Raw genomic sequence first — 24907 nt, forward strand, 5'->3', positions numbered from 1 at the left:
TAAAGCGAAGGCACGAATGTGGCAAAATTTGGCAGTTATTAATTATACTTAATAAGTTGTTTTAATAAGAAATTCGGCGCAGGTACCATTGACGTATATAAAATGGAATATTGTGGTTCAAGGTCTCTTCGGGCCAAGTTTAACAGACCACGCGGTGAGAAGAAAAGTAAACAAACATAAGGCAGAGTTTGTTCATTTTATGTTACACAATATTTATTCAAACATAATCGTTTTGCGAGAAAATAATATAAATATACATAATTATAATAATAATAATTCCCAAGAGACAGAAATAGAACTTTGGCTGAATAAACATCAACGTGTCATTACAACTATAAAACTTAAAGAAACAATAAGGAGTATAACAAAAGAACACACAGATGGTAGACAAGAATTTCCATTACATTTTTGTGAATTTGTAGACTTATTACGATCAGTTTTATTATTACTGTCTGAAAAATCTGAGGGAGTTTCAGTTACACCAGTATCAAATATATTGTCATTGACATTATTATAAGTCGTGTCACAACCTCCATTTGATTTAGAAGAAGAGGAGGAGCTTATAGTATCGCAGACATAACCACCACCGCCACCAAAATCGCAATCATCACTCATTTTTACTTCTGTGATGTTAAAAACCACTTTGTTAGCAAATTGTTCATTTGTGAGACTTAAACCTGAACTGTTTCAAAACCACAATATTTTATGATGGTGAAGACGCACAAATGTAGCTGAAACAGCTTTTAAGATTCGATGGAAAAACTTCTGACCTTTGGCTTTATAATAAAAATAATAATAATTAATCTAAAATTGAAGCGTTTAAAATTTGATTACAAAACTGCTTGTTATTGATACGAAGCAATAACAACAGAAGAATGTTTTATTAATTTGTTTATAACACACATTTTTATTTCTATGGTACACAACTAACCCGATGTCGAATATTTTGGGTTTTGTTGTGGTAAAGACAGAGAGATAAGATAAGGAAAGTTGAGAAAACTGCATCCTATTCCGTTATTGCAACGCAATAAAAATCATAGACCTGTATAAAATACACTCCTTGTTTTTCATAACAGGGACAAAATAAAACCATTTGTAAAATAAAAAAGAACGTTTATTTAACTTTATTCTTCAATAGATACATGTTAAAAATTACAATAGTCAAAAAATCACTTTTTTCCATATACTTCCACAAACATTTTAATTTCTTCGTCAGGAGGTGCCTGTATGTTAACTGTCACCATGCTACCAGAGCTTGTATTTTCAATAACCACCAAATCAGCAAATCCACTGGTTTGCCCGAAATTTAAAACGTTGACTTTTGTAATACGAGCAAAATTCTGATTTGAGTATATCTGGTTTATACCGGTACTCACAACAGTGTCTCTTGAAATCAGGGGGTAGTTAAAACCTGGAATTTCACAAACTAGGTCGCCATTTTCTGGAAGCTTCTTCTCGTGGTTTATGTTTCTGCAAATGATTTTTTCCGATGGGACAAATGTTGTTGTTGTTGAAGGTTTTATGGTTGTAGTAGTCGTGCTGGTGGTTGTATAATTGGATGGAATACTAACAACGGACGCAATAATTGTGAAAATCATTGCTGCGACAATCATTGTTCTTTGAGTCAAGTAGTGACACAAATGAAAATCAACACTTTATTTCAAGAAATTTATAGGCATGTTTTTCAGATAGTACAACCACAAATTTCCTGTGTAGCGTAATGGATAAGACCTTCTAAAATCGCACTTTATCAGACTTACATTTTTTTATCCTCATAAGTGAATTAGGTCCACATAAGTATTTCTAATACTTAACGAACCCAGTTGGGAATTTTTAAGAATGAAATTAACCAACATTTTGGTTTGTAGGAAATGCAGAGAAATCCCAAAACAAAAATGTTTACCCGAAATGAACCCCATTGACACCATTCTGCGGCTATAAACAGAAACCATACCACCAGCTGCTTCTATTTTTATCTCCAAACAAAGTTCATATTAGTTTCCGTTTCCGTTATCAACAACGCACTCTACTTTTTATATCTCAATAGTCGCAGTGTCTGCAAAGTTAACAATCCTTGGCTAACATCAACGGTGTTTCCACTCCCAGAATCCAAGGTGGGTGCAATTAATGCGCAGTTCCAACAATGACCATCAAGAAACAACAATAAGCTTCGAAGATCTCAATTTTTTTTAAAACTTAACATCGCCATTAACTCCCAGGTAACTTTAATCATTAAAGTGAAAAGCATAGATTGTCGAGAAATCCAAAGATTTAAAAATGGGTGACTGCTGTTGTGACAAGAGTGGGGGAACCACAAGGTGCTGTCATTGTGGCGATACGAAATTACAGGTGGATGTGGGAACGTCAACTTGTGATATTCCTGAAGCAACGATGGACGCCACGCTTATCAATAGTTCTCAAGATAACAGGAGTTCAACGAAAAATCGGGGGAATTGTGGGCGTACGATATGCATACTTATTGTGCTTTTGGCGTTTATTTGCATGGTTGGAGGGATTGTTTTAGTGGAGGTTTTTTACGAAAACTAATGAAATGTGATAATAATATGTTGCTCTTGTACTTATGTGTGCCTTATTTATGTATTTTAAAACGTTTGTATGGAAAATAAAAAAAGAAAAAGGTGCGTCCTTATTCGATTTAATTATAAGAATAGAAAAAAAGTTAAATTATATAAAAATATGAACTCTAAAAGTAACCACTTGCTCAACAACAAAATCCCTGATCTGGTCCTTCAAGAAATAGCAAAACTTGTCTGTTTCTTTAAAAAGTCGATCTCGTTTCGTCAGGGCTCCAACTTGTTGTCTCACTAGTAATCTTCTCCCCTTTCCCACAGGATCCAAAATCTCAATCTCATACTTAAAGTTGTCGTTCTGTGACCCAATTATCTGTACAGTCCACAGATACTTCTCATCCGGTGTTCGCAGTGTTACCAACCTAAACAACTGATTTGAGAACTTGATGATATCACACTTCATTCTTTGAGGAAGAAGTTGCTTGGAAATTTGGGCGGAATTTGTCACCAGTTCTTGATGGTTGTTCTGGACGTGTTTTTCCAATTCCTTCCATGGTCCTTTCCAAGGACACGTTTCAAATTCGTTGACTGGACAGTTAAAGTCGCCTAATTCACACCCCATTTGGTGCTTTTTGATTAACTCGGGTTTGGAGACGTGGAGACAACCGTTCTGGCGGTACTTGCACGGGTAGTTTAATAAATTTGCCATTTTGTCAAGATTTATGTTTCTGGTGGAGCTGTTATTTCTTAGGCACGAGTTACAAGACGATTCATGGGTCATTTTACAGTCTGAACATAAAGTGTTGGTGTTGCCTACACAGTGGTAGATTGGGGGAATGGCGTAGTCTGAGCAAATAAAGCATTTAAGAAGCGACAACATGTCTAAATTGATGGCGGTTTTGGGGTCTTCAACGACGTTCCCAATCGTCAGTTTCAAGCTCACGTTTGTGGCCATCACGGGCTCCAAACTTAGCTCATTTGTCACCACTTCTTCAAAAGTGGTTGTGGTGAAAACCATGGAAAGACTCTTATTATTGTTATTAGCCACCAATTGACATGAAAATTTCTTCACCTGTAGCTCAAATTCATTGGTGTACATCTCAAACAGAAGAAGTTTTCTCCGAGGATCAAACCGCCTCTTGAAAATCAGTATCAATTTATCATGAACCACCAAAAAGTGACCATCCTCTGTATCTCCACAACCAACCTGAAGCTCGCCATTTCTCACACAAATATTTTCGTGTTCGGTTTGACAATGATGTAATAAGGACCTCCGCGATCCCTTCCATTCACAACCACTGAATTTCCTCGTGGGGCACAAAATAATGCGATAAAAGCAGGTTTTCTCGTGTTGGGGCACACTTTTGGGTTGTAATTCTTCTTCACAGCCTTCATCCCTGAAGCAACAAGGAAATCTTAGGAACTGTGATAGCGTCTCGAAAGCAACGTTTTGGAAAACGTGTTCTTCAGGAGCAATGCAGCGTCCACAGATGTTTTGGTTGTTGGAGCAGATTCTTATGGGGAAATGTGAAAGGTAGTTTTTGCACTGGGCGCATTTTAACTTTTCGATGGAAGTGTTCGACGTTAAAGCAGCGAGGTCCATGGTCGTAAGGCTGAGGGAAAATCTGAAGAAAAACGTTGAAATTGTGACGACAACAAAAACATAACCTCATACTATAACGTCAAACACATGTCAAACGTCGATATGGAGATTTTTCGCGGTTAGATTGGTACTTGTTGAGTCTTTTTTTTTAGGGCAGAGGTGTGTATAATTGGTTGCCTGTCTTCAAACACAAATTTAATTTTAAATAAAATTTTAATTATGATTAAGTCCAGATTCGTTCAACCAAAGTAATAATTGATAAACAAAGTCTTTTTAATTTTGTCAAATTGTTTTGTTTTGTTTCAAACATTTATCAATCGATAAAAAGTCAATGAAAAAAAACACGAAAGACTTCAGATCAACACGAAACTTTGCGCACAACATCATTTGGCTCTCCTAAATTCATTTCTGGTATCATTTCCTCTCCATCTTTAAGATTTTCCAAGAAATAAATTAAAAATCTCAAAAATTTAATTTCCCGCAATTATAAATTAAAATATCAACAGTGTCCCAAGCTAAGACATACATCAAAGATCATGTCCTATATTTAAACACAAAATTAAATAATAAATAAACAATAACCAATTCGTGAATGTTAAATCAGATTCTATCTCCTGAGATCCAAATTGACAAATAAAGAGGTTTATTTTTTATTTACACCAAAAAAATTCAAACTAAGTCAAACATTTTGAAAAATTGATAATAAATTAACGAAACGCTGGATCAAAAAATCTTCTTGTGATTCTTGTTCCTGAGGTTAGAATTGATAAAATAGTCGTTTTTTAAAAAATTAAAGTCTGGCCAGATTTCAGAATCCGTAAACTAACTTCTTTAGGATTTGATTTATATTTTAAAAAGGTGCACTGTGCATATCTTTGTTAGAAAGTTAGAAAGATCCGGCCATCGCCACAGTTTTTCTCGAAGTTTGTTTGTCTAGAATTCGAAATTGAAAATTGATTTTATTTTTTATTAACTAGAACATAGTAAATATATTTGTTTATAAATTCAAACCCAATTTAAGTCTTCTCCTCCAATCATGGCCAACAAGTCCTCCTTCAAACTCCCGTCGTCATTAGCTACTTCTACATCCTTCAACATTTCTCCCACTTGGTTTTCATCAGTCTCTACCTTTAAATTGTCGAAACCAGTAATAACTTCTTCATTTCCGTTGTTATCGTCAATGGCCAACCGTAGAAATTGTCTGTTATCGTTTCCAGTCCCCATTTTCCTCTCTCCTAGAATCTGATCAACAAACAACTTCAACTCCTCAACTTCCGGTTCGGCTTTATTCTGATTCTTCTCTAAAATCCTCCCGTTTTGCGTCACCGAGTAAATATTTTCCCCTAAATTCTTGAGCATCTTCGCGGCCAACGGATCTAAATTCTCAGTGATAAAAATCCCTTCCATGTTCTGTAGCCCCATTCTCAGCAACAGCGACACTCGCACATTGCTGTCTTTCAACCAGTACAAAATGTCGTCTCGAAGTTCCTTGTTTTCCTTCATTGATAAAATTTTGTTGAAGTTATCAACGAGATTTTGTACTTTATGTAAGTGAAGCTGTGTTTCCGGGTTCGTGATGTAGTTCTCCACTTCATACAAGTGGCGCAAAGTAACAGCAATGACATCCTCAGAGACTGTTACTTGCCATTTGAATACCATTGTAATTAGATCCCAAAGTTTACTCATACTGGTGGCGTCGAGACGCATCATCGACGACTGGGTAACGTCTTCGATGATGTCACGAACTGCTTCGTGGCTATAGGGCGCTTGAGGTTTCATTAATTCGGTCATGAGCTGTTTTGATATGAGGACGGATATTATTTCGTCGAGAACTGCAAAAGAATCTCAGATTTCAGAGGTGCTGAAAATGGTGGATGCGCCGGGTGAAGATGCTGTGTTAAGAAACGGAAAGTGTTTCTTAAGGTGCTTCTAAGAAAACTACCAAAGTAAAAGCGGTCGAATTTCCCATGCTTCAGCTCCGCCCTTCCCTTGAACTCCCGTGCTCTACCACGCGCCAGGTGTGCAATCATTGTAAATAATTAATTACATTGAGGGAGTGCAGCCCACACACCAACAATTCCTGCAAGTGTTTGTAAACCAAGCGCTTTGTGCATTTGTGCATTTCAAGCGGTCTTCACCTAAATTCGTTCGATCAAGAGGCACATTTTGAGCTTGTAGTCTTTGAGCAATGACAAACACCATTTCAGATCCGAGATTGAGAACAACAAAGGGTGTAACATAGCGTGACATTTTGCCGACAACTGAAGCAATCGATATAAAATGTTCTCTAATAACAATCCTTTTTTAATTTATTGTTCACCGAACAGCGCCACCTTCTGGTGCTCACCATTACAGTTTTCCACGCAGAAACGCGCGTGTTCGAAATTTTTTACCCAAGTAGACCATGCGGCGTAAAAATGGAAGTTCCTGATAACATCAGAAATGCTTTCCAAAGACTGAGTAAACTCTCAACATTCGTAGAGTTTCAAACGGAGTTGGTGAAGTGTCTTCGCGAGGAAGTTGGAGATGTTGAAGGGTTTTTACAAGAGTTTAATTCGTTGCGGACCAACGTTGAAAAGGTGAATTTTTTGTACGAAAAAGTACAAAAGTATGATTTGGTGAAATTCTCACCGGACGGTAAATGCGACTCCAGTGCGCTCCGGCTTAAGAAGAAAGGCGACAATGCGTTCGCCAACAACGACTTCATTGTCGCTTTGCAAAACTTCACGAGGGTCATCATGAAGGGCGAAAGCAAAGAAATGTTATCCAGAGGCTACGCTAACAGATCCGCGGCGTTATTTAAGTTACAGTTATACTCAGACTCTTTAATTGTAAGTTTCCACGTTTCCAAACTCTCTCTTACTTTCTTCGTAGGACATTGAAAGAGCTCTCCAGAAGGGTTACCCCGAGGAAGAGCGCCGCAGTCTGTTTTTCCGTAAACAGAAAGCTACAGAGTACCTCACGGCGGTACCACTGAAAAAATTCCACGAACCTCTTCCTGTCATAACTGAAGAGACCTCGAAGATTCCGGGAGTTAGTGAAAGCGTCGAGATTGTTATGGATGAGTCTGGACGACGGAGAGTGTACGCGAATAAAATCATTTCGCCAGGAGAAGTTATAGCAGTAGAAGTACCCTTCACTTGTGATTCCTCAGGAGTGGATGTCTACCACTGTCACCACTGTTTGTCTCTTTGTTACAACCCAATTCCATGTTTCTTCTGTTGTCAAGTCTTATACTGTAATGAGACGTGCAGAGACGATGCGTACAAGTCGTACCATGAAATATTGTGTCCACTTTTAAACTCGTTGAAAAATATCGTTGGAGGACACGCATCCTTTCTTTTGGCGCTGAAGATGACGATTCTATCCCAACAAAACGAGGTCATGACTCAACTCATCGACAACATTAGAAGTGAAAACAACGACGAAACCTTCAGTCTGGCTTTGATTACAGCTGTTATATTTAACTTAGTGAAGAACCACTCGCCCAAATTCTCCGAAAATCAACCGGAAGGATTTGAAGATAAATTCAAGAATGATATGATGGTGAATTTGAGACTTTGTGGAGCCTACGCTACTGAAATCGATGAGTTAGTACCGAATATCAACACCTCTGAACAGAACGAGCTTTTAAATTTTAAATCGGAGAGTATCGGATGTGGATTGTACCCATTTTACTCCCTCATCAGTCATTCTTGTTGTGTCAACGCAGTGGTGCATCACTATGGAGCGATTAGAGTCATTCGAGCTGTGAGAACCATCAAGAAGACGAACGAAGTCTTGATTTCCTTTGGGTGAGTTCCATGGTAGTGTTAAATTAACTCGAGCCACTTTTCTAGTCCTTTCTACCCTCAAAACTCGAAAGCAGAGCGCCAGGAACGCCTCTTGTCGCGGTACCATTTCACCTGCACCTGTAGAGCGTGCGAGGAAGACTGGCCCCAATTAGACCTACAGCCGTACTTCGTTAAAAACCAAGGGGACTTAAACCTCATCAGTCGTATTAGAACAGGATCTGTAGAAGTAGCAACCCGTGCAATCCCTCGGTTCATTTCAGTTATCGAACGTCTCGAACACTTGGAGCCACATTCTGATTTGATCCTGTACCATAAAATGTTGTCTTATTGTTTTGATCTTCTAGGAAACAACAGAAGGATTCAGTAATTAACAATTTTAATAAATCAATGACACTTTAAATGAGACTTGAAAGCACTGCTTAGACTAAACTTTTTATCACACAAATGACAGTTATAAGGGCGTTCTCCAGTATGAGACCGCTTGTGTTTCCGTAAGACCGACGAGGAAATGTACCCTTTCCCGCAATCGGAGCACACAAAAGGGCGCTCCCCTGTGTGAATCCGTCGGTGAAGAGTCATGTGGTCTTTCGTCAAAAAACCCTTTTTACAGATATCACAAATGAAGGGTCTTTCACCGGTATGACTCCTCAAATGTACTTTTAAATTGGCAACAGAAACGCAGAATTTTCCGCAGACGTTACAGACGGCACCTGAAGACTGCCCTGAATGAGTCTTCTTAATATGAACGACTAGAGTCTCTTTAACTTTGTATCTCTTGTGACAGAAAGAACAGAGAAACTTAGCTTCTGATTCATGTTTGGCTTGAAAATGGCGATCAAGCGCGTGTTTAAAAGGAAACGACATTGAACATTGAGTACATGGATATGGTTTGTTGTCTTCATGCCGTCTTTTGTGCCTCCACAAACTCTGAGCTGTGTGGAACATTTTGGCGCAAATATCGCAGGCGTAGCCTTCTTCCATTTTGTGGCCCTGAAAAAACAGTCTCATTTGGGGAGTTTAAAAAGGCAAAACTTTACTTTTAAGTGGGTGCGGAACTTTCCGTGCGTCGGAAACAACTCCCCGCACTTCGGACATTTGTGTTTATTTACTTTTACTTCTTGAGACTCTTCAGATTTTGTTAAATGCACCAGTAGAGACTTGCTTATCTCAAAAGCTTTTGTAACTTGTTGCTTAAACGTGTACCACCTGTTAATTTCATTCACGCAAGTCGTACAAATAAGGAGAGATTCGTCTGGAAGCTACAGAACTGTGAAAGAGGCGCTGAGGGACTGGGGGCTTACTTGTACGGAAGCACACTCTGTGAGCTTCTCGGATAATAATTCCGAGATGTGTTGAAGGTTGGTTTGTTCGAGTAAGCATATTCTACAGATTTTATCGAGGGGAAGGTCCTCGAATTTAATGCTAGTTTCCATGGTCAAAAGTGAGGTTACGAGCTGTCAGTTTGACGTCTCTTCATTGTCAGGGGTTGTTTGGTTTATCTAAAGATTTCAACGAGTTCCTGGAGGCGTCGAAACTAAAATAATTGTGTTTTCGTCGGTGCGTTGTTGAGAATTTCGAATAAAAGCGTTTGTGTGTTAATTATGGCTAATGAGATTTTGAAATATTGGGATGGTGCGTCTGACATCTGTCACTTTTCTGTCAGTGGTGGAAAGTAAACATGGCGGAGCATGGTGTGAATTCTGTGGACAATAAACAATCTTTTTTCAAAAACGGAAATAAACAATGGGTGAAACTGAACGTAGGAGGAACTTATTTTCTAACCACTAAAACAACATTAGCGAGAGATCCAAATTCTTTTTTATTCAGATTAGTTCAAGAAGACAGTGATCTAATTTCAGATAAGGTGAGTCCATCCTTCAGTTTAAATTCTTTTAAAATAACAGACTTTAGGACGATACGGGCGCTTATTTAATAGACCGAGACCCAAACTATTTCTCCCCTGTTTTAAATTATCTCAGACACGGGAAATTAGTGATAAATAAAGGACTTGCTGAAGAGGGAATTCTTGAAGAGGCGGAATTTTATAACGTGGCTGAACTCATCACTTTAGTCAAAGAAAGGATATGTCATAGAGACAACAGACCGAGTAAAGACAGCAAAAAGCACGTTTATCGAGTTTTACAGTGTCATGAAGATGAGCTCACCCAGGTAAGATCCAACTGTCTTTTTCTTTCTACATTTAAATTCCTCCAGATGGTGTCGACGATGTCAGACGGCTGGAAATTCGAACAACTAGTAAACATCGGATCCCAGTACAACTACGGCGCCGATGAACACGCCGAGTTCTTATGCGTGGTCAGCCGGGAGTGCCGCGCCCCGGAAGGAATAGAAGTGGAACACAGCGACAGAGCGAAAGTTTTACAACACAAGGGCTCCAGAATGTAATTAGTTAATTGTATAAATTCGGACCGAAACAATCCCCCGATGAGACATTTTTACAATTTTTTCGTGTCGATGCTGCCGCTATTGGAGATTTTTGCTTGTAATTTAGTGTCAATCTTCCTGTTGACGGGTGATAACAGGAAGTTTTTTTTGAGATAGTAGGGACACCAAAGTGGACCGAGTTGGGTGCAAATGAAGTGGAATTTTATTGGTGGAGACGGTCTGGTTGCTTCATTTCTTCCTGACTCTGGCTGTTTTTAGACCTGTAGTGTTAGTCATTGCGTTACAAAGAGACGTGGAATGAATGCTAATGTTAAATGTTTCTCTTTCCAAGCCTGTGTGATTAAACTAGAAAAATTCGTTCCACGTGCTTTTTACTTTTCTCTAGGTCTAGAAACGCCGCTAATTGTCAAAATGGCCGCATGTTAGTCTGAATTTGTGTGGTATACGTCCGTGCCAGATTTTCTAGACGCATTTAAGACAGTTGGTTTTGTTGGAAGGTGCCTTTTATATAAATTCGCGAGAGCAGATTTCGTACTAAAATGCGTCGAGAAATTAGATATTACTGTTTCTTTCATATGGAAACATAACTGTAAACGATGGTATTAAGCACTTTTAGTTTTTCAGTTTATTTGGAAAACAGTTCGCGTTCTATTTTTGCATATTGCAAACGCAATTATGTTTCTATGTGCAAGACGTTTTTATGGTAAATTATGGTATATTTTGTGTAGGATTTTGTTGACCTATCTTTGTTGAAACGCACAAAATGTACTGTAAGTCCCGTTTTTTTACCATTACTCTGCTTCTAAATTCGGTTGAAATTCATGACAAATTGTAATCACTCCAAATATAAGCAATATACTTACTTTTAGGTGTTGAGACACTAACAAACCTTAGTTGGTATTACCTCTAAATCAAACAACTTCAAAATGTTATTCCTTAATTTTAAACTTAAACATCTGTATAATAGATTTCCTATTTTGTACGGAATGTCTTTAGACTAATGTTTTGTATATTATACGTTTGTTTATATCAATAAAATTGTGCAATCAAACTCTGCTTTAACTCGTCGCGACTTGTTTTAATGGATTCTCAAGGTACAAAGCTAGAGCGTTCGCCTTCTCCTTCAACATCCCAAATCCCACGTTGTTCTTCGCGTACAAACAAAGCAACAAATTCGCGACTTGAGTTATAGCAATTCTTCCATCAGTACATTCCATCAAGACCATCTGTGGGTGATCCTCTCTAAAAGCGTTACGACCGTTTTTCTCATACGCACTCCAAATGTTACTCGCTATGGCCGCAGTGACACGCGCGTCTCTGTCCCCATAGCCGCTGTACGCCAGGAGGGCCCCCTCTTGGTTCAGCAACCTAAAAATCTCAACAGTCATCAAACTTACACTACATTTTCTTCGGTATTACAGAGTGTTTTCTACTCCACCGGTGTTGGCCTGACTGAGCACCTGAGTCAAAGCTTTGGGTTTCAACATTTTCGGACTTTCGAGGCTCAAAAACAAAGGAAATGTCAAAACCGCACCAACCTTACACGCGAAATAATGGAAATCACCGTGAGTGACAGCTGTCATCTGTCCTTTATATGTCAAACCTGTCAGTTGAAACAAGGTTATGTTATTGTAAATAAACATTTATATGAAGTTTTTTCCGACGAAAAGGGCGAAATGACTGACTGCACGGCGAAAATCCAGCTTTGTAGGTTATGTCTTGCCAAAACCACAACTTTTTTTTCTCTCCTTGAAGACGAAAATTCGTCGATGTTGGAAGCCCTGACTGCCTTACGAGTACTTTCATTTACTACCAGTAGCACGAATAAAAATGAGTTTTAGATTTCACCCACGGATGGGATCTCCACCGTGATGTGTCTGAAATGTCGCCTCAACTTAAAACTCGCGTTTAGTATCCAACAGAGCATGATAAGCGCGGAGCAACGCTTCCGAGAGAAAGACATGATAACCCCTCATGACGTTGTCGAGGCAGAATGTGACGCCTTCAACGAGGAGGTACAAACTCCTATCGACTACACCTGTGATATTTGTGGTAAAGAAAAGTTTACCAAGGAGAATTTAAGGAAACATAAATACAACGTGCATGTGGAGCTCAAGTGCCCCATTTGCGGGAAACAGATCACGCGTACAAACTTCAAGCGGCACGTGGAGCGTCACGATGACCCCTTGTCGATTTGCGAGTTGTGTGGGGCGACGTGTAAACGACAGGATTTGCGGGTGCACATGTATAGGCACCGAAAAAACGCCTTTAAGTGTCAGTTCTGTAGTAAAATTTACAAGAACAAGGCGCATCAAATCCACCACGAAAAGAAGGAACATTTAGGTTGGTCCCCCCACATCTAACCTCCTCTAATTGTCGATTTTAGACGTCGCCGACTTCATCTGTGATACCTGCGGGAAGAAGTTCTACAAAGCCTGTGATCTAAAACGACACGTTGATAGCACACACTTAAAACTGCGCCCCCACATCTGCGAATTTTGTAATGTCGGATTTTCGAGCAGATTCGCGCTGAGAACACACCGAAGACAGCACACGAACGAGACACCTTTCAAATGTGATGTCTGTGGGGACGGATTCCGGCAGAAAGTGTCTCTGAAGGCTCATCTAAAATCCAAACATAAAGTCGAGGAAGAACTGACGTGTGAATGTGGGAAATGTGGGAAGAGATTCGCGTCGAAAGCGGCGCTGATAGCCCACAGTCGGGTGCATTAGACAAATAAACTGTTCAAATTTAAATAAATTCTATTTCTTACGTTAAGTTTTTTTGGGTTGGCAATACTATGGAAGCGTTTAGTCGGTTAATTGCGATTAAGCTGGCAACACTAGGAAGGCGTTTAGTCCACGGTCGGCTCCAATAACTTGCGATTGAGATTTATGACCTCCTGGGGGAACTGATAGTCGCGGTCTTCGATGTAATCAGAGATCACAACATTCAAACCTTTGTCTCCAGGAGTTTGTTCCTTTAGCCATGCAAATTTTGGAGCTTCCAAGGGTACGACGCATCGACTCTTTAGAGAACCTTAAAAATCCGTTGATTTAAGTTTCTTGTGGAGGGTGCCAACTCACCAAAAATATTCCTACACACGTACCAGATCGTGGGGGTTAAAACAATCTGTGAGACAAACCCTACAGTCATATTCCGCTTGTGTAGTCGTGAATTTAAGAAGTCTATGAGTTTCTCTATGTCTGTAGTGTCAGGCCAAGGCGTTGGGAATGTTGAACTAGGCCAAAGTAGATCGCCAGAGACACTTATGGGGAATCTATAGATTAAAATAACTTGGGATTTATTCTGCGTCATGGAATTCAATGTAACTTTTTCTAAACTCTCATCAGTTGGTAATAATTTCCCTTCAAATAACGTCGTGAATAGTGAAACCAAGCGACAATGATCACTGGTGGTCAATTTGTAAAAATGCTGACAATCTAAAATAACAATCTATAAAACAGATTAAGAATACAGACACGGAATTAGAAACGTACCTCCTTAGGGTGCGCGTTTAAAAATCCATTAATATGTTCTAATACTGCATTGACACAATCAGCATATAAGTTGTGCACAAAATAGAAGTCTTTAGAAGGGGGCTTCATGGCGATTCTCAAATCAAAGTATCTAATACCGGCATTTAATTGTTGGATTATATTAATGGATTGTGTTTTTGACCATTTTATTAACAGTGGTCTTAGGACTGATTGGATGCATTTAAGGTACTGAATAGGGTTCCTAGCGTCTGGAGAAATCGTCGAGTTTCTGTTGAGACCATAGGTTGTGCTGTCATGGGACCCTAAAACAAAACAATTTAGTTAATAAATCAAAACCTTGAAAGCATACCAGGGATTGCTAGATGAATTACTGGAATAGATTTTAGGCTGTCTGGAAGATTGGTCATCCAGAATTCCGTATTTGCTGCTAGGTTAATCATCCTGTTTGTTTCAGTTACAGGTAAATTATGGTTGAGGGACTGATAAGGTTTATCTATTTTTGCTTTAGTGGCACTATGCGATAAAATTAAGTAACACCTTATATAACAACACTGCTATAAAACTGACGGTATTTAAGTATAATCACAGCCTGTGATAGTAAAAACATTACTTTTTTCCTCACACTGTAGAACTCATTTGAATGTGACGAATTTTGACATGAAGGGTCGCGAGATAGAAATCCCATTAGTCATAACTACTACTTTCAGTGGACTAAGCAAATTGGGAAATCGTGTTTAAAAAAACAACGAAGCATTTTAAACAGGAAAGTGGAATATTTATGTCAGAATAAACATGCTAATAGTGTTTACGTTAGAATTTATGACGATATGAAAAGATTGCAAACATGAGTAATTTATTGTTGTTTTTGATTTATGAAAAAACACATAAGACTGTTTTAATAAGACCATTTTTTTAATTACTGTAATAAGCAAAATATATAGGTGATTAGATTTTCAGATTAAGAGTTTCCTCAGTTTTTAAACGTTTAAAAAAAAATTACGTGACTTGATTTTAATAAAAACAATAATTTACTTTATTTATTAATTTGGACCTCGGAAAAAATAATCTTAACTCTGATTTAGAATTCAAGATTTGGTGATAGAATACAGGAAGTATTTAATTATAAAAAAAATATGCATTTAAGGATATGCAACCAACAATACGCAAAGGTAGGTGGTGTGACGTATCTCTTAACATTTGCAAAATTCTGAGCTCAATTTTATTTTCAATCTTTCAGATAAACAGGAATAACTAAAATAAATGTATTTATGACTGTCAAATTTAATTGACTACTTTGAATTTGTTATTCTTTGTCTGTTCTTTTGAATTATTTAGATTTTTGTCAGGTATTTTTGCATGCTTTCTATTCTTTAAAAATATAGTTATAATACAAACGTTTACAATTTTAGTTTTTAGATTATGATTTTTTTAACATGATGTACGTATCAATAATATCAATACATCCAAATTTAATTCTTTTTTGCATTAATATTTAATATCAATACCATAAAATTGCTATTAAAACGCATTCACATTCACATTACTATTCCTAGAAGAACTTAATTAAAGATTGTGATATTAATGCTTTTTTCATAAACAGTTGTCTACAATGCAGACGATTACAAGCTCTTTTGAAGACATGCTGGTTTTTACATTTCTTATTTTCTTGTCTCGAGTTGTTATCAGTTTCTCTTTTATTCAGTACACAATTTTTGAAAAAGAAACCAGTATACAACGTCAAAATAGCGCTATCATTTACAGTCCACCGGAAATTGATATTTTGAGTATTAATGAATCATCATCAGGGATAAATCTCAGTAGTAAAATATTCAACTCAACGATCAAGATGAGTGAAATAAAAGTTAACGGCCGAAGTATTTTAGCCGTAGAACCAAGTTTTTTTGAGAAATTGGAAATTACATCTGAAATAGCATTTACGCGTAATGGCATTTCAATACTGCACAAGCATACATTTAAAAATATGATTGTTGAAAAAATCAGTATTGTAGATGGTCTTATTTCAATTATTGAAAATGAAGCTTTTATCGATTTGCCTAATTTAGCTACGTTAACTCTGAGTAACAACAAGATAAAGGACTTGAGATCAAGATATTTTGTTAGATGTGGAGAGTTGGTCAAACTCTCGTCTTTCTTTGGAGGAGTCAACGAAATTGCCATACTCAATGAAAATTCATTGAATTTCCTAACAATCAGAGTTGACACGATATTGTTGGTCCAAAACAAAATTGAATTTATCAACAAGAACACCTTTCGGAAATTTATTGAAACACAAACTTTGGTTTTGTCTAATAATAATATACAAGTTTTATACAGCGAAATGTTCAGAGGACCTATATTTTCACTAATTGATTTGGAATCTAATGGAATTCAATACGTTTCAGACGATTTTTTTGAAACATTGGTCAGTATAAATAAATTGGTCTTATTTCATAATCCTTTAAATGAGAAAATAACGCAAAAATTTTTTGAATGGTCAAAACAAAATGGAATAATTTTGTGGTGTGAAAACCGAGCAACTGTACAACGAAACGTGCTCTTAAATATCATTATTTTTATTGTAAAATACTCATTGCAACAATAGTAATTTCACAATTTTTTTTTTTGCATCATTTCTATTAAGCGGACACTTCCCTCAAGCAGACAAAATCTTGACCCCCACTGGTGTCCGCTTAAGGCAAGTTCCACTGTATTTAATTAACAAAAAATTGCATCTAAGTATATGCAACCAAAAATACGCAAAACTAGGTAGATAAATTCTGAGCTCAATTTTATTTTTCATTTTTCAGAAAATCTTTCAGATAAACAGGAATAACTAAAAAAATGTATTTATGACTGTTAAATTTAATTGACTACTTTGGATTTGTTATTCTTCTACGTCTGTTCTCTTGAATTATTTAGATTTTTGCATTTTTGCATGCTTTCTATTCTTTAAAAATATAGTTATAACACAAACGTTTAGAATTTTAGTTTTTAGATTATGATTTTTTGACCTGACCTGAAGGTATTAATAAAATCAATACATCTGAATTTAATTCCTTTTTGCATTAATATTTAATATCAATACCATAAAGTTGCTAGTAAAACGCATTCACATTACTATTCCTAGAAAAACTTAAGTTAAGATTGTGATATTAATGCTTTTTTCATAAACAATTGTCTACAATGCAGACGATGACAAGTTCTTTTGAAGACATGTTGGTCTTTACATTTCTTTTTTTCTTGTCTCGAGTTGTTGTCAGTTCGTGCCTTCTACAGTACTACATACTTTTCGAAAATGAAACTATTATACAACATCAAAATAGCGCTATCATTTACAGTCCACCGGAAATTGTTACTTTGAGTGTTGAATTATTATCAGAGATAAATCTCAGTGGTAAAATACTGAACTCGACGATCAAGATGAAGGAATTAGAAGTCGAGGGCCGACATATTTTAGCCGTAGAACCAAGTTTTTTTGAGAATCTGGAAATTACTTCTGAAATTGTCTTTACGCGTAATAGCATTTCAATACTGCGCAAACATACATTTAAAAATATGACTGTTGAAAAAATCAGTATTATAGATGGCCTTATTTCGATTATTGAAAATGAAGCTTTTATAGATTTGCCTAATTTAGCTACTTTAACCCTAAGTAACAACAAGATAAAAGACTTGAGATCAGAATACTTTGTTCGATGTGGAGAGTTGGTAAAATTCTCGTCTTTCTTTGGAGGAGTCAACGAAATCGCCATACTCAATGAAAATTCATTGAATTTCCTAACAAACCGAGTTGACAAGATAATGTTGGTCCACAACAAAATTGAATTTATCAACAAGAACACTTTTCGGAAATTTATTGAAATACAATCTTTGGTTTTGTCTAATAATGATATCCAAGTTTTATACAGCGAAATGTTCAGAGGACCTATATTTTCACAAATTGATTTGGATACTAATAGAATTCAATACGTTTCAGACGATTTTTTTGAAACATTGGTTAGTATAAATAAATTGGTCTTATTTCATAATCCTTTAAATGAGAAAACAACGCAGAAATTTCTTGAGTGGTCAAAACAAAATGGAATAATTTTGTGGTGTGAGAACCGAGCAACTGTACAACGAAACGTGCTATTAAATTTACTTATTTTTATCGTAAAATATTTAGTGTAGGTAATTAGGTTTAGTCGTACATAGTGCATGCTTAAATTAATTTCGAACAGTTTGAAACTGTTACCTAACATGTCGTTTATTATATGGCTAATTTTTAATAAAATGAATGTGTTGTTACATTTTGTTAATTTTTTATTGATTTTTTTAAATTTGTCCTTGGCATTCCATATTTTTTTTGACGGAAATGAAAGCAGACAAGATCTCTCTTGTCAATTTGAACCTCAGGAGAAAGACTCTAAATTTGGTGATTTAATATTTTTGACTTTTATTAATATTTAAGACTGTGTCTTAAGATAGGAGAGGTCTTCCACGTATGTCTTAGCTTACTGCACTGTTGACATTTTACTCGACGCGGGAAATAAAATTTTTGATATTTTAAATTTTTATATTATTTGAATTTTTTCGGCGGAAATAAAAACAGAAAAATACTCTCTTTATAAATTTGGACCGGAGGAGAAAGGATCTGAACTTTGATTTAACATTCAGGCGCTGGTTGTTGTTTAATTAACATTTATATTAACATTAGATCTGAAGTTAGGCATATGTGTGGTCTTCGCCGTATGTCTTAGCTTAGCAGGACAAACATTTCTTTAAGGATCTTATTTTGATTTTTCTCGGGAAATCTTACAGATAGCGAAGAACTGATACCAGAATTGGATTCAGGAGTGCCAAATAATGCTGTGAGCAGAGTTTCGTGTTAATCTGAAGACTTTCATCATCATCTTTAGATCCTGTATTATTACTCAAACAACCTCATTAGAATTTAGATTAGGTACATGAGGATTCTCTTCAATTTCTTCACCCACGGTTAGTCCAAATGGAATTTATTTTCCCTTGTTTTAAGGAAACTTTGCACTTAATGTTTAGAACTAAAAGCGTTCATTAAAACTTCTAAAACACTTAATTTGCGTTTCTCATATTCATGTTTATTTCAATTTCCCGATCAAGTTCCTTTGAAAACATGTCTGCCTTTGCATGTCTTTTTATTTTGTCTCGTTTTCTCTCCATCTCGTGTATTGAGTACGCAATTTTCGAAACTTCTAAAAGCCCAGAACATTTCAAATTTGACTATAAAATTTATAGTCCGCCCACAATTTTTGCGTTGAAAGTAAATTCGTCTTCGGAACAAAAATTGTGTGGCAATATTTTCAACACAACTATAAAAATGGAACGGTTAATAGTTTCAGATCAAAATATTGTAGATGTGGAACCAAGCTTTTTCGAGAAACTAGAAATTTCTAATAAATTGACGTTCTCAAACACCAATATTTCAATATTACGTAAACATACATTTAAAAATATGACCGTTGAGAACATAATTCTTGAAGGTAACTTAATTTCGACCATCGAGGACGAAGCTTTTATAGATTTACCTAACTTAACTGCGTTACATCTAAACGACAACAAGATTAAATATTTGACTTCTGAATACTTTGTGCGTTGCTGGAATTTAGTCAAATCCTCGAATTTCTATGTTGGAGACAACCAAATCACCATGCTTAACGAAAATTCTTTCAGTTTCCTTGCTCGCAGAGTCAAGGCAATAAAATTGTACAATAATAAAATCGAATTTGTAAGCAAAAACACGTTCCAAAAATTTATTAAAATAGAAGAGTTAGTATTGTCTAGTAATTACATCAAAATTTTATATGGTGAGATGTTTGCAGGGCCTAAATTCATTTCAATTCAGCTTGAGCACAACAGTATTCGATATGTTTCAGATGATTTTTTTGGAAACAAAGTCAAAATTGTTTCGTTGAATTTACATTATAATTTATTAGATAATCGAACTATTAAGAAGTGTATTGATTGGTCAAAGCGTAATCATATTAAATTAATGATTTCAAATCGCTCAACTTCACAACGAAGCGATGTTATCATTTTAGTCATTTTCGCACTGTGGGCAAAATTCGTGATACAAATCAAAATGGTGTGGCTCTAAACCAAATTTTTTTTCAGAAAATTAAAATTCTACTTTATGCTTGGACGATTAGCAGAGCGTGTTACACTCTTTAACATTCTGCTGGTTCCTAAAATTACTTTTTTGTAACTCGGTAAATTCTTTCCAGAAAAAGTAGTTTAGTTAATTAAGGGGTTTTTGATGTTACAAATACATGAATATAAAATAAATACGATTTTTAATAAATAAGTTTGTTTTTTTTGCTCTTTTTATTTGTATTAAACAGCCACCGATGCATTTGGATATTTTCCAACTCTACCTAATTATAATTTCCAAGAGCTTACTTTAACTTTGTACTTTAGCATGTAAAAACATTGCTACATTTTCCATTAAAAAGCATTAGAACTTCTAGAAAAACGTTTTTAATAATACTACAATATCATGTCTCTTTTGCAACCAGAGGAAATTCTTACCAGTTCTTTTGCCGACATGTCTCAATGTACATTTCTTCTTCTTTGCCTCTCTCGTTGTTTGCGTCCCTCTTCTCTCATAGAGTACAGATATAGTGAGTTCGCCGGCAGTCCGTCATTCTTAAAGAATGACACTAAAATTTCCACACCTCCTGATATTTATTTATTAAAAGTAAAAGCATATTCCGGGTTAAAACTTAATGGCGACATTTTTAACGCAACTATCAAGACACATCAATTATCTGTTTCTAGCCACAATATTCTAGATATAGAACCAAGTTTTTTTGACTATCTTGAAATTACTTCTTTTGTGACAGTTTCAAGTACTAATGTTTCTATATTGCACAAGCATACGTTTAAAAACATGAGTATTAAAGAAATATTTCTTCAGGATAATCTAATTTCAACAATCGAAGATGAAGCTTTTGTAGATCTACCCCAATTAACGGGGATTATTTTTAACAACAACAGAATAAAGGATTTGAGTTCAGACAGTTTCCTACGATGTGCTAGTACTGTTTCGCGTTCATTCTTTCACGCAATAAAGAACAAAATAACAGTGCTTAATAAAAACTCTTTTCATTTCCTGGCAAGTTCAGTGGATTCAATTTTGTTAATGGAAAATAAAATCGAATTTATCAACGAGAATACATTTTATAGATTCATTGAAATAAATTATTTGGATTTGTCTAAAAATCTTCTACAAGTTTTGTATGGGGCAATGTTTACAGGACCTAAATTCTTGACAATTGCACTTGAGTTTAATACAATTCAGTACATTTCTGACGACTTCTACTACACTAAAGTACGAATAAATAATTTGAAGTTAAGTAACAATTTGTTCAAAGACGGAACTATTAAAAAAATGATTAGATGGTCTATGCGTAATAATATCAGTTTGGAGCTTTCAAATATATCTTCACAACAAAGTGATTCTTTCGTTTTTGTCATTTTCGCACTTTGTACCACATTTATAACACACAAAAAAATACTGTAGATAATGAATATGTATTAATAAAAGAGTCCTTTTATTTGAAGTTTTTCTGTCCTTGCAACTATAAAATCGATATTAAAAGAAGAATTTTTCTTTGTGAAAAAAAAACTGAGTTTAACTTTTCACTCTCTTGCGTTTTAAATTTTAATTTGAAACGAAACTATTAAAGATTTCGCAATTTTTCAATTTTCCAAGAAAGTTGCCTCATAAGACAGTTTCCATTAAAAACTTATCGAAATATTCGATTAATTTAAGACCACAATAATCAATTTTATTTTCGCAACCGCAGAAGAAGCTTGCCAGTTCTTTGATCGCCATGTTCCAATTTACATTACTTCTATTTTTTCTGTCTCGTTTTTTATTCAGATCTTGTGTCATTCAGTACAAAATTTTAGAGACTGAAAAATCTCAATCTTACTTAAAAAATGGCACTAAAATTGTCGCTCCACCTGAAATTTTCCAATTGGATTTAACATCAAATTCGACGACTAAACTTTCTGGAGACATTTTCAACGCGTCCATCAAAATAAATCGGTTATATGTTTCTAGTGAAAATATTTTTGATATAGAACCAAGTTTTTTGAAAAATGTTGAAATTACTGCTATAGCGAGAGTTTCCGATACGAATATTTCAATATTGCACAAGCATACATTTAAAAATATAAGCGTTAAATCAATATTTCTAAACGACAATCGAATTTCAATGATCGAAGACGAAACTTTTATCGATTTACCGCAATTATCTAAATTAATTCTCAACAACAACAAAATCAAGGATTTGAATCCAGAAAGTTTCATCCGATGTGGAGCTTCTCCTTCAGATTTATACGCAATGAACAACAGAATATCACTGCTTAATGAAGGCTCTTTCAATTTTCTTGCAAGCTCAGTGAATTTAATTTTGTTAAGCAATAATAACATCCAATTTATCAGTGAAAAGACGTTTCTAAGATTCACTAGAATAGGATACTTAAATTTGTGCAACAATTCTATACAAATTTTGTTTGGCAAAATGTTTATAGGACCGAAATTTAAGATAGTTGAACTTGCTTTTAATAGAATTCAGTACGTTTCTGACGACTTTTTTCAAACTAAGGTGCGAATCAATGATTTGAGTTTGAGAAATAATTCGCTCAAACACGAAACTATTAAAAAAATTATTAGATGGTCTAGCCGCAATAATATCAGCTTAAAGCTTTCAAACAGCTCTTCTTCACAACGGGAGGATTTTGTCGTTTTTGTCATTTTTGCACTTTGTATTAAATGTATGGCATAAAAAAAATCCTGTAGATACCTAATTATTGGTTTTATAGGCACAAACAAAACAAGTATGTATTAATAAAAAACTGTTTTTATTTGGAGTTTTTGTTTCCCTTTAACGATAAAATCTATCAAAAAATTTTTTTTGTGAAATACAACTAAGTTTAACTTTCCACTCTTCCGCGTTTTCAATTTTAATTTAAGACGAAACTACTGAGGATTTCGAAATCCTTCAATTTTTTAAGGAAGTTGCCCCATAAGACAGTTTCCATTAAAACTTATCGAAATACTCGTTTAATTTAAAACCGCAATAATAATTTTTCTTTCGCAACCACAGGAAAAGCTTGCCAGTTCTTAAGTCACAATGTTTAAATTCACATATATTCTGTTTTTCTTGTCCCATTCTTTCTTCACCTCTTGTGTCATTCAGTACCAAATATCAGAGACTGAAATATCTCAATCATACATAAATGACACTCAAATTGTTGCTCCACCTGAAATTTGGAAATTGGAATTAACAACAAATTCGATGACTACACTTTCTGGAGGCATTTTCAATGCGAGCATAAAAATAAATCGGGTATATGTTTCTGGTCAGAATTTTCTTGAAATAGAACCAAGTTTTTTTGAAAACGTTGAAATTACTACGTTCGTAAGAGTTTCCGATACGAATATTTCAATTTTGCACCAGCATACATTTAAAAACATGAGTGTCAAATCTATATATCTTAACGACAATCTGATTTCGATGATCGAAGACGAAGCTTTTATCGATTTACCTCAATTATGTAGGTTAACTCTCAACAACAACAAAATGAAGGATTTGAATCCAGAAAGTTTCATCCGATGTGGAGCTTCTCCTTCAAGTTTTTACGCAATAAACAATAGAATATCACTGCTCAATGAAGGCTCTTTTAATTTTCTTGGAAGCTCAGTGGATTCAATTTTGTTAAACAGTAATAAAATCGAATTTATCAACGAGAAGACGTTTCAAAGATTTATTAGAATAAAATCCTTGGATTTGACTAACAATTTTCTACAAGTTTTGTTTGGCGAAATGTTTACAGGACCAAAATTATCGAGAATTGAACTTGCTTTTAATAGAATTCAGTACATTTCTGACGACTTTTTTCAAAGTAAGGTGCGAATAAATGATTTGAACTTGAGTAACAATTCGCTCAAATACGAAACTATTAAAAAAATTATTAGATGGTCTAAGCGCAATAATATCAGTTTGGTGCTTTCAAATCGTTCTTCTGCACAACGAAGCGGTTTTGGTCTTTTTGCCACGGTTTTATTTTTTGCAAATTTCGTGGCATAGTAGGGCTTTAGTTAAGTTAGTTTATATTAAGTGTATCCTAATCTAACTAGTCGTCGATTTTATTCATACCACAAGTCACAATATGTGTAAACAAAATATGTAATTTTTAATAGACGAGGGGTTCCTCCAATTTCTGTTTTTATATTTCAATTGGTTAAAAAATACAATTCCATGCGATTAAGGATTTCCCAATTTTTCTTGTTCCTCCATACACAATTCCAAACTTTTTTTACCATATAAAAAGATAGTTTCCATTAAAAACTTATCAAAAGTGTCGTAAAAACTCCAATAATCATGAGAAACCTGCTAGTTCTTTCGTCGCCATGCTTCGATTTACATGTGTTCTATTTTTCCTCTCCCATTTTTTGCCCTCTTTATGTGAAATAGAGTTCGATATTTTCGAGACTGAAAAATTTGACTCACACTTAAAAAAAAGCACTCAAATTTCCGCTCTACATAAAATTCACAGTTTACAATTATCGTCAAATTCGGCGACGACACTTTGTAGCGACATTTTCAACGCAACTATCAAGATAAATGAGTTGACAGTTATTGGCTCAGATTTTATAGATATGGATTCAAGCTTTTTTCACAATATTGAAGTTGTTTCAAAAGTGACAGTTTCTAAAACGAATATCTCAATATTGCGCAAACATACGTTCAAAAACATGAGTATTCAAACAATATATCTTTACGAGAATCTAATTTCAACAATCGAAGATGAAGCTTTTATAGACTTACCCCAATTAACTCGCTTAAATCTCAATAAAAACAAACTAAAGGACTTGAATCCTGAAAGCTTCATCCGATGTGCACGTAGTGTTACATCGCTTTCACTCTTTGAAGCAGAGAACAACAAACTACAAAGTGTCAATGAAAACTCCTTCAATTCCCTTACAAGCTCAGTATACTATCTACTTTTAAACAATAATAAAATAAAACTAATCAGCGAGAATA

At 35.3% G+C, this 24907-nt stretch overlaps 8 protein-coding genes and 1 long non-coding RNA gene across 9 annotated transcripts; 4 read left to right on the forward strand and 5 right to left on the reverse strand.

Moving 5' to 3' along the window:
- The first annotated feature begins 1989 nt into the window (after window positions 1-1989).
- LOC148171558 (uncharacterized) lies at window positions 1990-2642 on the forward strand. The gene is made up of 2 exons (XR_015770454.1): window positions 1990-2219; window positions 2270-2642. It is a non-coding gene; the product is annotated as an uncharacterized LOC148171558 (long non-coding RNA).
- On the reverse strand, window positions 2641-4234 carry LOC148171559 (uncharacterized). The gene is made up of 2 exons (XM_088041787.1): window positions 4207-4234; window positions 2641-4156 (listed from the first exon to the last, which is right to left on the reverse strand). The coding sequence occupies exon 2, from the start codon at window positions 4132-4134 to the stop codon at window positions 2686-2688; it is 1449 nt and encodes a 482-aa protein (XP_087897913.1). The 5' UTR covers window positions 4135-4156; window positions 4207-4234; the 3' UTR covers window positions 2641-2685.
- A 399-nt stretch (window positions 4235-4633) lies between these two features.
- Window positions 4634-6460, reverse strand: OSCP1 (Organic solute carrier partner 1). The gene is made up of 7 exons (XM_088042330.1): window positions 6273-6460; window positions 5146-5966; window positions 5045-5067; window positions 4962-5007; window positions 4847-4885; window positions 4717-4748; window positions 4634-4649 (listed from the first exon to the last, which is right to left on the reverse strand). The coding sequence occupies exons 1-7, from the start codon at window positions 6382-6384 to the stop codon at window positions 4634-4636; spliced, it is 1089 nt and encodes a 362-aa protein (XP_087898456.1). The 5' UTR covers window positions 6385-6460.
- A 91-nt stretch (window positions 6461-6551) lies between these two features.
- LOC148171561 (protein-lysine N-methyltransferase SMYD4-like) lies at window positions 6552-8295 on the forward strand. The gene is made up of 3 exons (XM_088042331.1): window positions 6552-6965; window positions 7009-7928; window positions 7974-8295. Exons 1-3 carry the CDS (start codon window positions 6552-6554, stop codon window positions 8293-8295), a joined length of 1656 nt encoding a protein of 551 aa, XP_087898457.1.
- LOC148171562 (uncharacterized) lies at window positions 8288-9365 on the reverse strand. The gene is made up of 3 exons (XM_088042053.1): window positions 9230-9365; window positions 8966-9187; window positions 8288-8918 (listed from the first exon to the last, which is right to left on the reverse strand). Exons 1-3 carry the CDS (start codon window positions 9359-9361, stop codon window positions 8313-8315), a joined length of 960 nt encoding a protein of 319 aa, XP_087898179.1. The 5' UTR covers window positions 9362-9365; the 3' UTR covers window positions 8288-8312.
- Window positions 9366-9510: 145 nt separating this feature from the next.
- On the forward strand, window positions 9511-11385 carry inc (BTB/POZ domain-containing protein inc). Its single transcript, XM_088042070.1, has 3 exons — window positions 9511-9792; window positions 9840-10097; window positions 10143-11385. Exons 1-3 carry the CDS (start codon window positions 9607-9609, stop codon window positions 10332-10334), a joined length of 636 nt encoding a protein of 211 aa, XP_087898196.1. The 5' UTR covers window positions 9511-9606; the 3' UTR covers window positions 10335-11385.
- A 1-nt stretch (window position 11386) lies between these two features.
- Lamtor2 (Late endosomal/lysosomal adaptor, MAPK and MTOR activator 2) lies at window positions 11387-12009 on the reverse strand. Its single transcript, XM_088042078.1, has 2 exons — window positions 11754-12009; window positions 11387-11702 (listed from the first exon to the last, which is right to left on the reverse strand). Exons 1-2 carry the CDS (start codon window positions 11975-11977, stop codon window positions 11393-11395), a joined length of 534 nt encoding a protein of 177 aa, XP_087898204.1. The 5' UTR covers window positions 11978-12009; the 3' UTR covers window positions 11387-11392.
- Window position 12010: 1 nt separating this feature from the next.
- On the forward strand, window positions 12011-13101 carry LOC148171565 (uncharacterized). The gene is made up of 3 exons (XM_088042051.1): window positions 12011-12130; window positions 12176-12677; window positions 12721-13101. Exons 1-3 carry the CDS (start codon window positions 12011-12013, stop codon window positions 13065-13067), a joined length of 969 nt encoding a protein of 322 aa, XP_087898177.1. The 3' UTR covers window positions 13068-13101.
- On the reverse strand, window positions 13080-14602 carry LOC148171566 (PI-PLC X domain-containing protein 3-like). Its single transcript, XM_088042054.1, has 5 exons — window positions 14446-14602; window positions 14185-14397; window positions 13836-14137; window positions 13422-13791; window positions 13080-13374 (listed from the first exon to the last, which is right to left on the reverse strand). The coding sequence occupies exons 2-5, from the start codon at window positions 14273-14275 to the stop codon at window positions 13190-13192; spliced, it is 948 nt and encodes a 315-aa protein (XP_087898180.1). The 5' UTR covers window positions 14276-14397; window positions 14446-14602; the 3' UTR covers window positions 13080-13189.
- Between the last annotated feature and the right edge of the window lie 10305 nt (window positions 14603-24907).

This window comes from Gnatocerus cornutus, chromosome 7 (genome assembly GCF_029298725.1).
Source record: "Gnatocerus cornutus isolate USDA-ARS CGAHR chromosome 7, icGnaCorn1.1, whole genome shotgun sequence".
Taxonomy (NCBI): Eukaryota; Metazoa; Arthropoda; class Insecta; order Coleoptera; family Tenebrionidae; genus Gnatocerus; species Gnatocerus cornutus.

Excerpts from the sequence above, each read along its gene's own strand:
- OSCP1 (XM_088042330.1), bottom strand. The coding sequence starts at position 6,384 with ATGTCACGCTATGTTACACCCTTTGTTGTTCTCAATCTCGGATCTGAA. Across the intron at positions 5,967-6,272 it reads TCTTGATCGAACGAATTTAG|TTCTCGACGAAATAATATCC; the intron begins GTGAAGACCGCT and ends ATTCTTTTGCAG. Across the intron at positions 5,068-5,145 it reads GAGGAGAAGACTTAAATTGG|ACAAACAAACTTCGAGAAAA; the intron begins GTTTGAATTTAT and ends TTCGAATTCTAG.
- LOC148171562 (XM_088042053.1), bottom strand. The coding sequence starts at position 9,361 with ATGGAAACTAGCATTAAATTCGAGGACCTTCCCCTCGATAAAATCTGT. Across the intron at positions 9,188-9,229 it reads CAGAGTGTGCTTCCGTACAA|CTTCCAGACGAATCTCTCCT; the intron begins GTAAGCCCCCAG and ends ACAGTTCTGTAG. Across the intron at positions 8,919-8,965 it reads AGTTCCGCACCCACTTAAAA|GGCCACAAAATGGAAGAAGG; the intron begins GTAAAGTTTTGC and ends CTGTTTTTTCAG.
- LOC148171561 (XM_088042331.1), top strand. The coding sequence starts at position 6,552 with ATGGAAGTTCCTGATAACATCAGAAATGCTTTCCAAAGACTGAGTAAA. Across the intron at positions 6,966-7,008 it reads TATACTCAGACTCTTTAATT|GACATTGAAAGAGCTCTCCA; the intron begins GTAAGTTTCCAC and ends CTTTCTTCGTAG. Across the intron at positions 7,929-7,973 it reads GAAGTCTTGATTTCCTTTGG|TCCTTTCTACCCTCAAAACT; the intron begins GTGAGTTCCATG and ends CCACTTTTCTAG.
- Lamtor2 (XM_088042078.1), bottom strand. The coding sequence starts at position 11,977 with ATGTTTATTTACAATAACATAACCTTGTTTCAACTGACAGGTTTGACA. Across the intron at positions 11,703-11,753 it reads GGTGGAGTAGAAAACACTCT|GTTGCTGAACCAAGAGGGGG; the intron begins GTAATACCGAAG and ends TGAGATTTTTAG.
- LOC148171566 (XM_088042054.1), bottom strand. The coding sequence starts at position 14,275 with ATGATTAACCTAGCAGCAAATACGGAATTCTGGATGACCAATCTTCCA. Across the intron at positions 13,792-13,835 it reads TAAACGCGCACCCTAAGGAG|ATTGTTATTTTAGATTGTCA; the intron begins GTACGTTTCTAA and ends TCTGTTTTATAG. Across the intron at positions 13,375-13,421 it reads CGTGTGTAGGAATATTTTTG|GTTCTCTAAAGAGTCGATGC; the intron begins GTGAGTTGGCAC and ends CGGATTTTTAAG.
- LOC148171565 (XM_088042051.1), top strand. The coding sequence starts at position 12,011 with ATGACTGACTGCACGGCGAAAATCCAGCTTTGTAGGTTATGTCTTGCC. Across the intron at positions 12,131-12,175 it reads AAGCCCTGACTGCCTTACGA|ATTTCACCCACGGATGGGAT; the intron begins GTACTTTCATTT and ends AATGAGTTTTAG. Across the intron at positions 12,678-12,720 it reads CGAAAAGAAGGAACATTTAG|ACGTCGCCGACTTCATCTGT; the intron begins GTTGGTCCCCCC and ends TGTCGATTTTAG.
- inc (XM_088042070.1), top strand. The coding sequence starts at position 9,607 with ATGGCGGAGCATGGTGTGAATTCTGTGGACAATAAACAATCTTTTTTC. Across the intron at positions 9,793-9,839 it reads GTGATCTAATTTCAGATAAG|GACGATACGGGCGCTTATTT; the intron begins GTGAGTCCATCC and ends AACAGACTTTAG. Across the intron at positions 10,098-10,142 it reads ATGAAGATGAGCTCACCCAG|ATGGTGTCGACGATGTCAGA; the intron begins GTAAGATCCAAC and ends AAATTCCTCCAG.
- LOC148171559 (XM_088041787.1), bottom strand. The coding sequence starts at position 4,134 with ATGGACCTCGCTGCTTTAACGTCGAACACTTCCATCGAAAAGTTAAAA.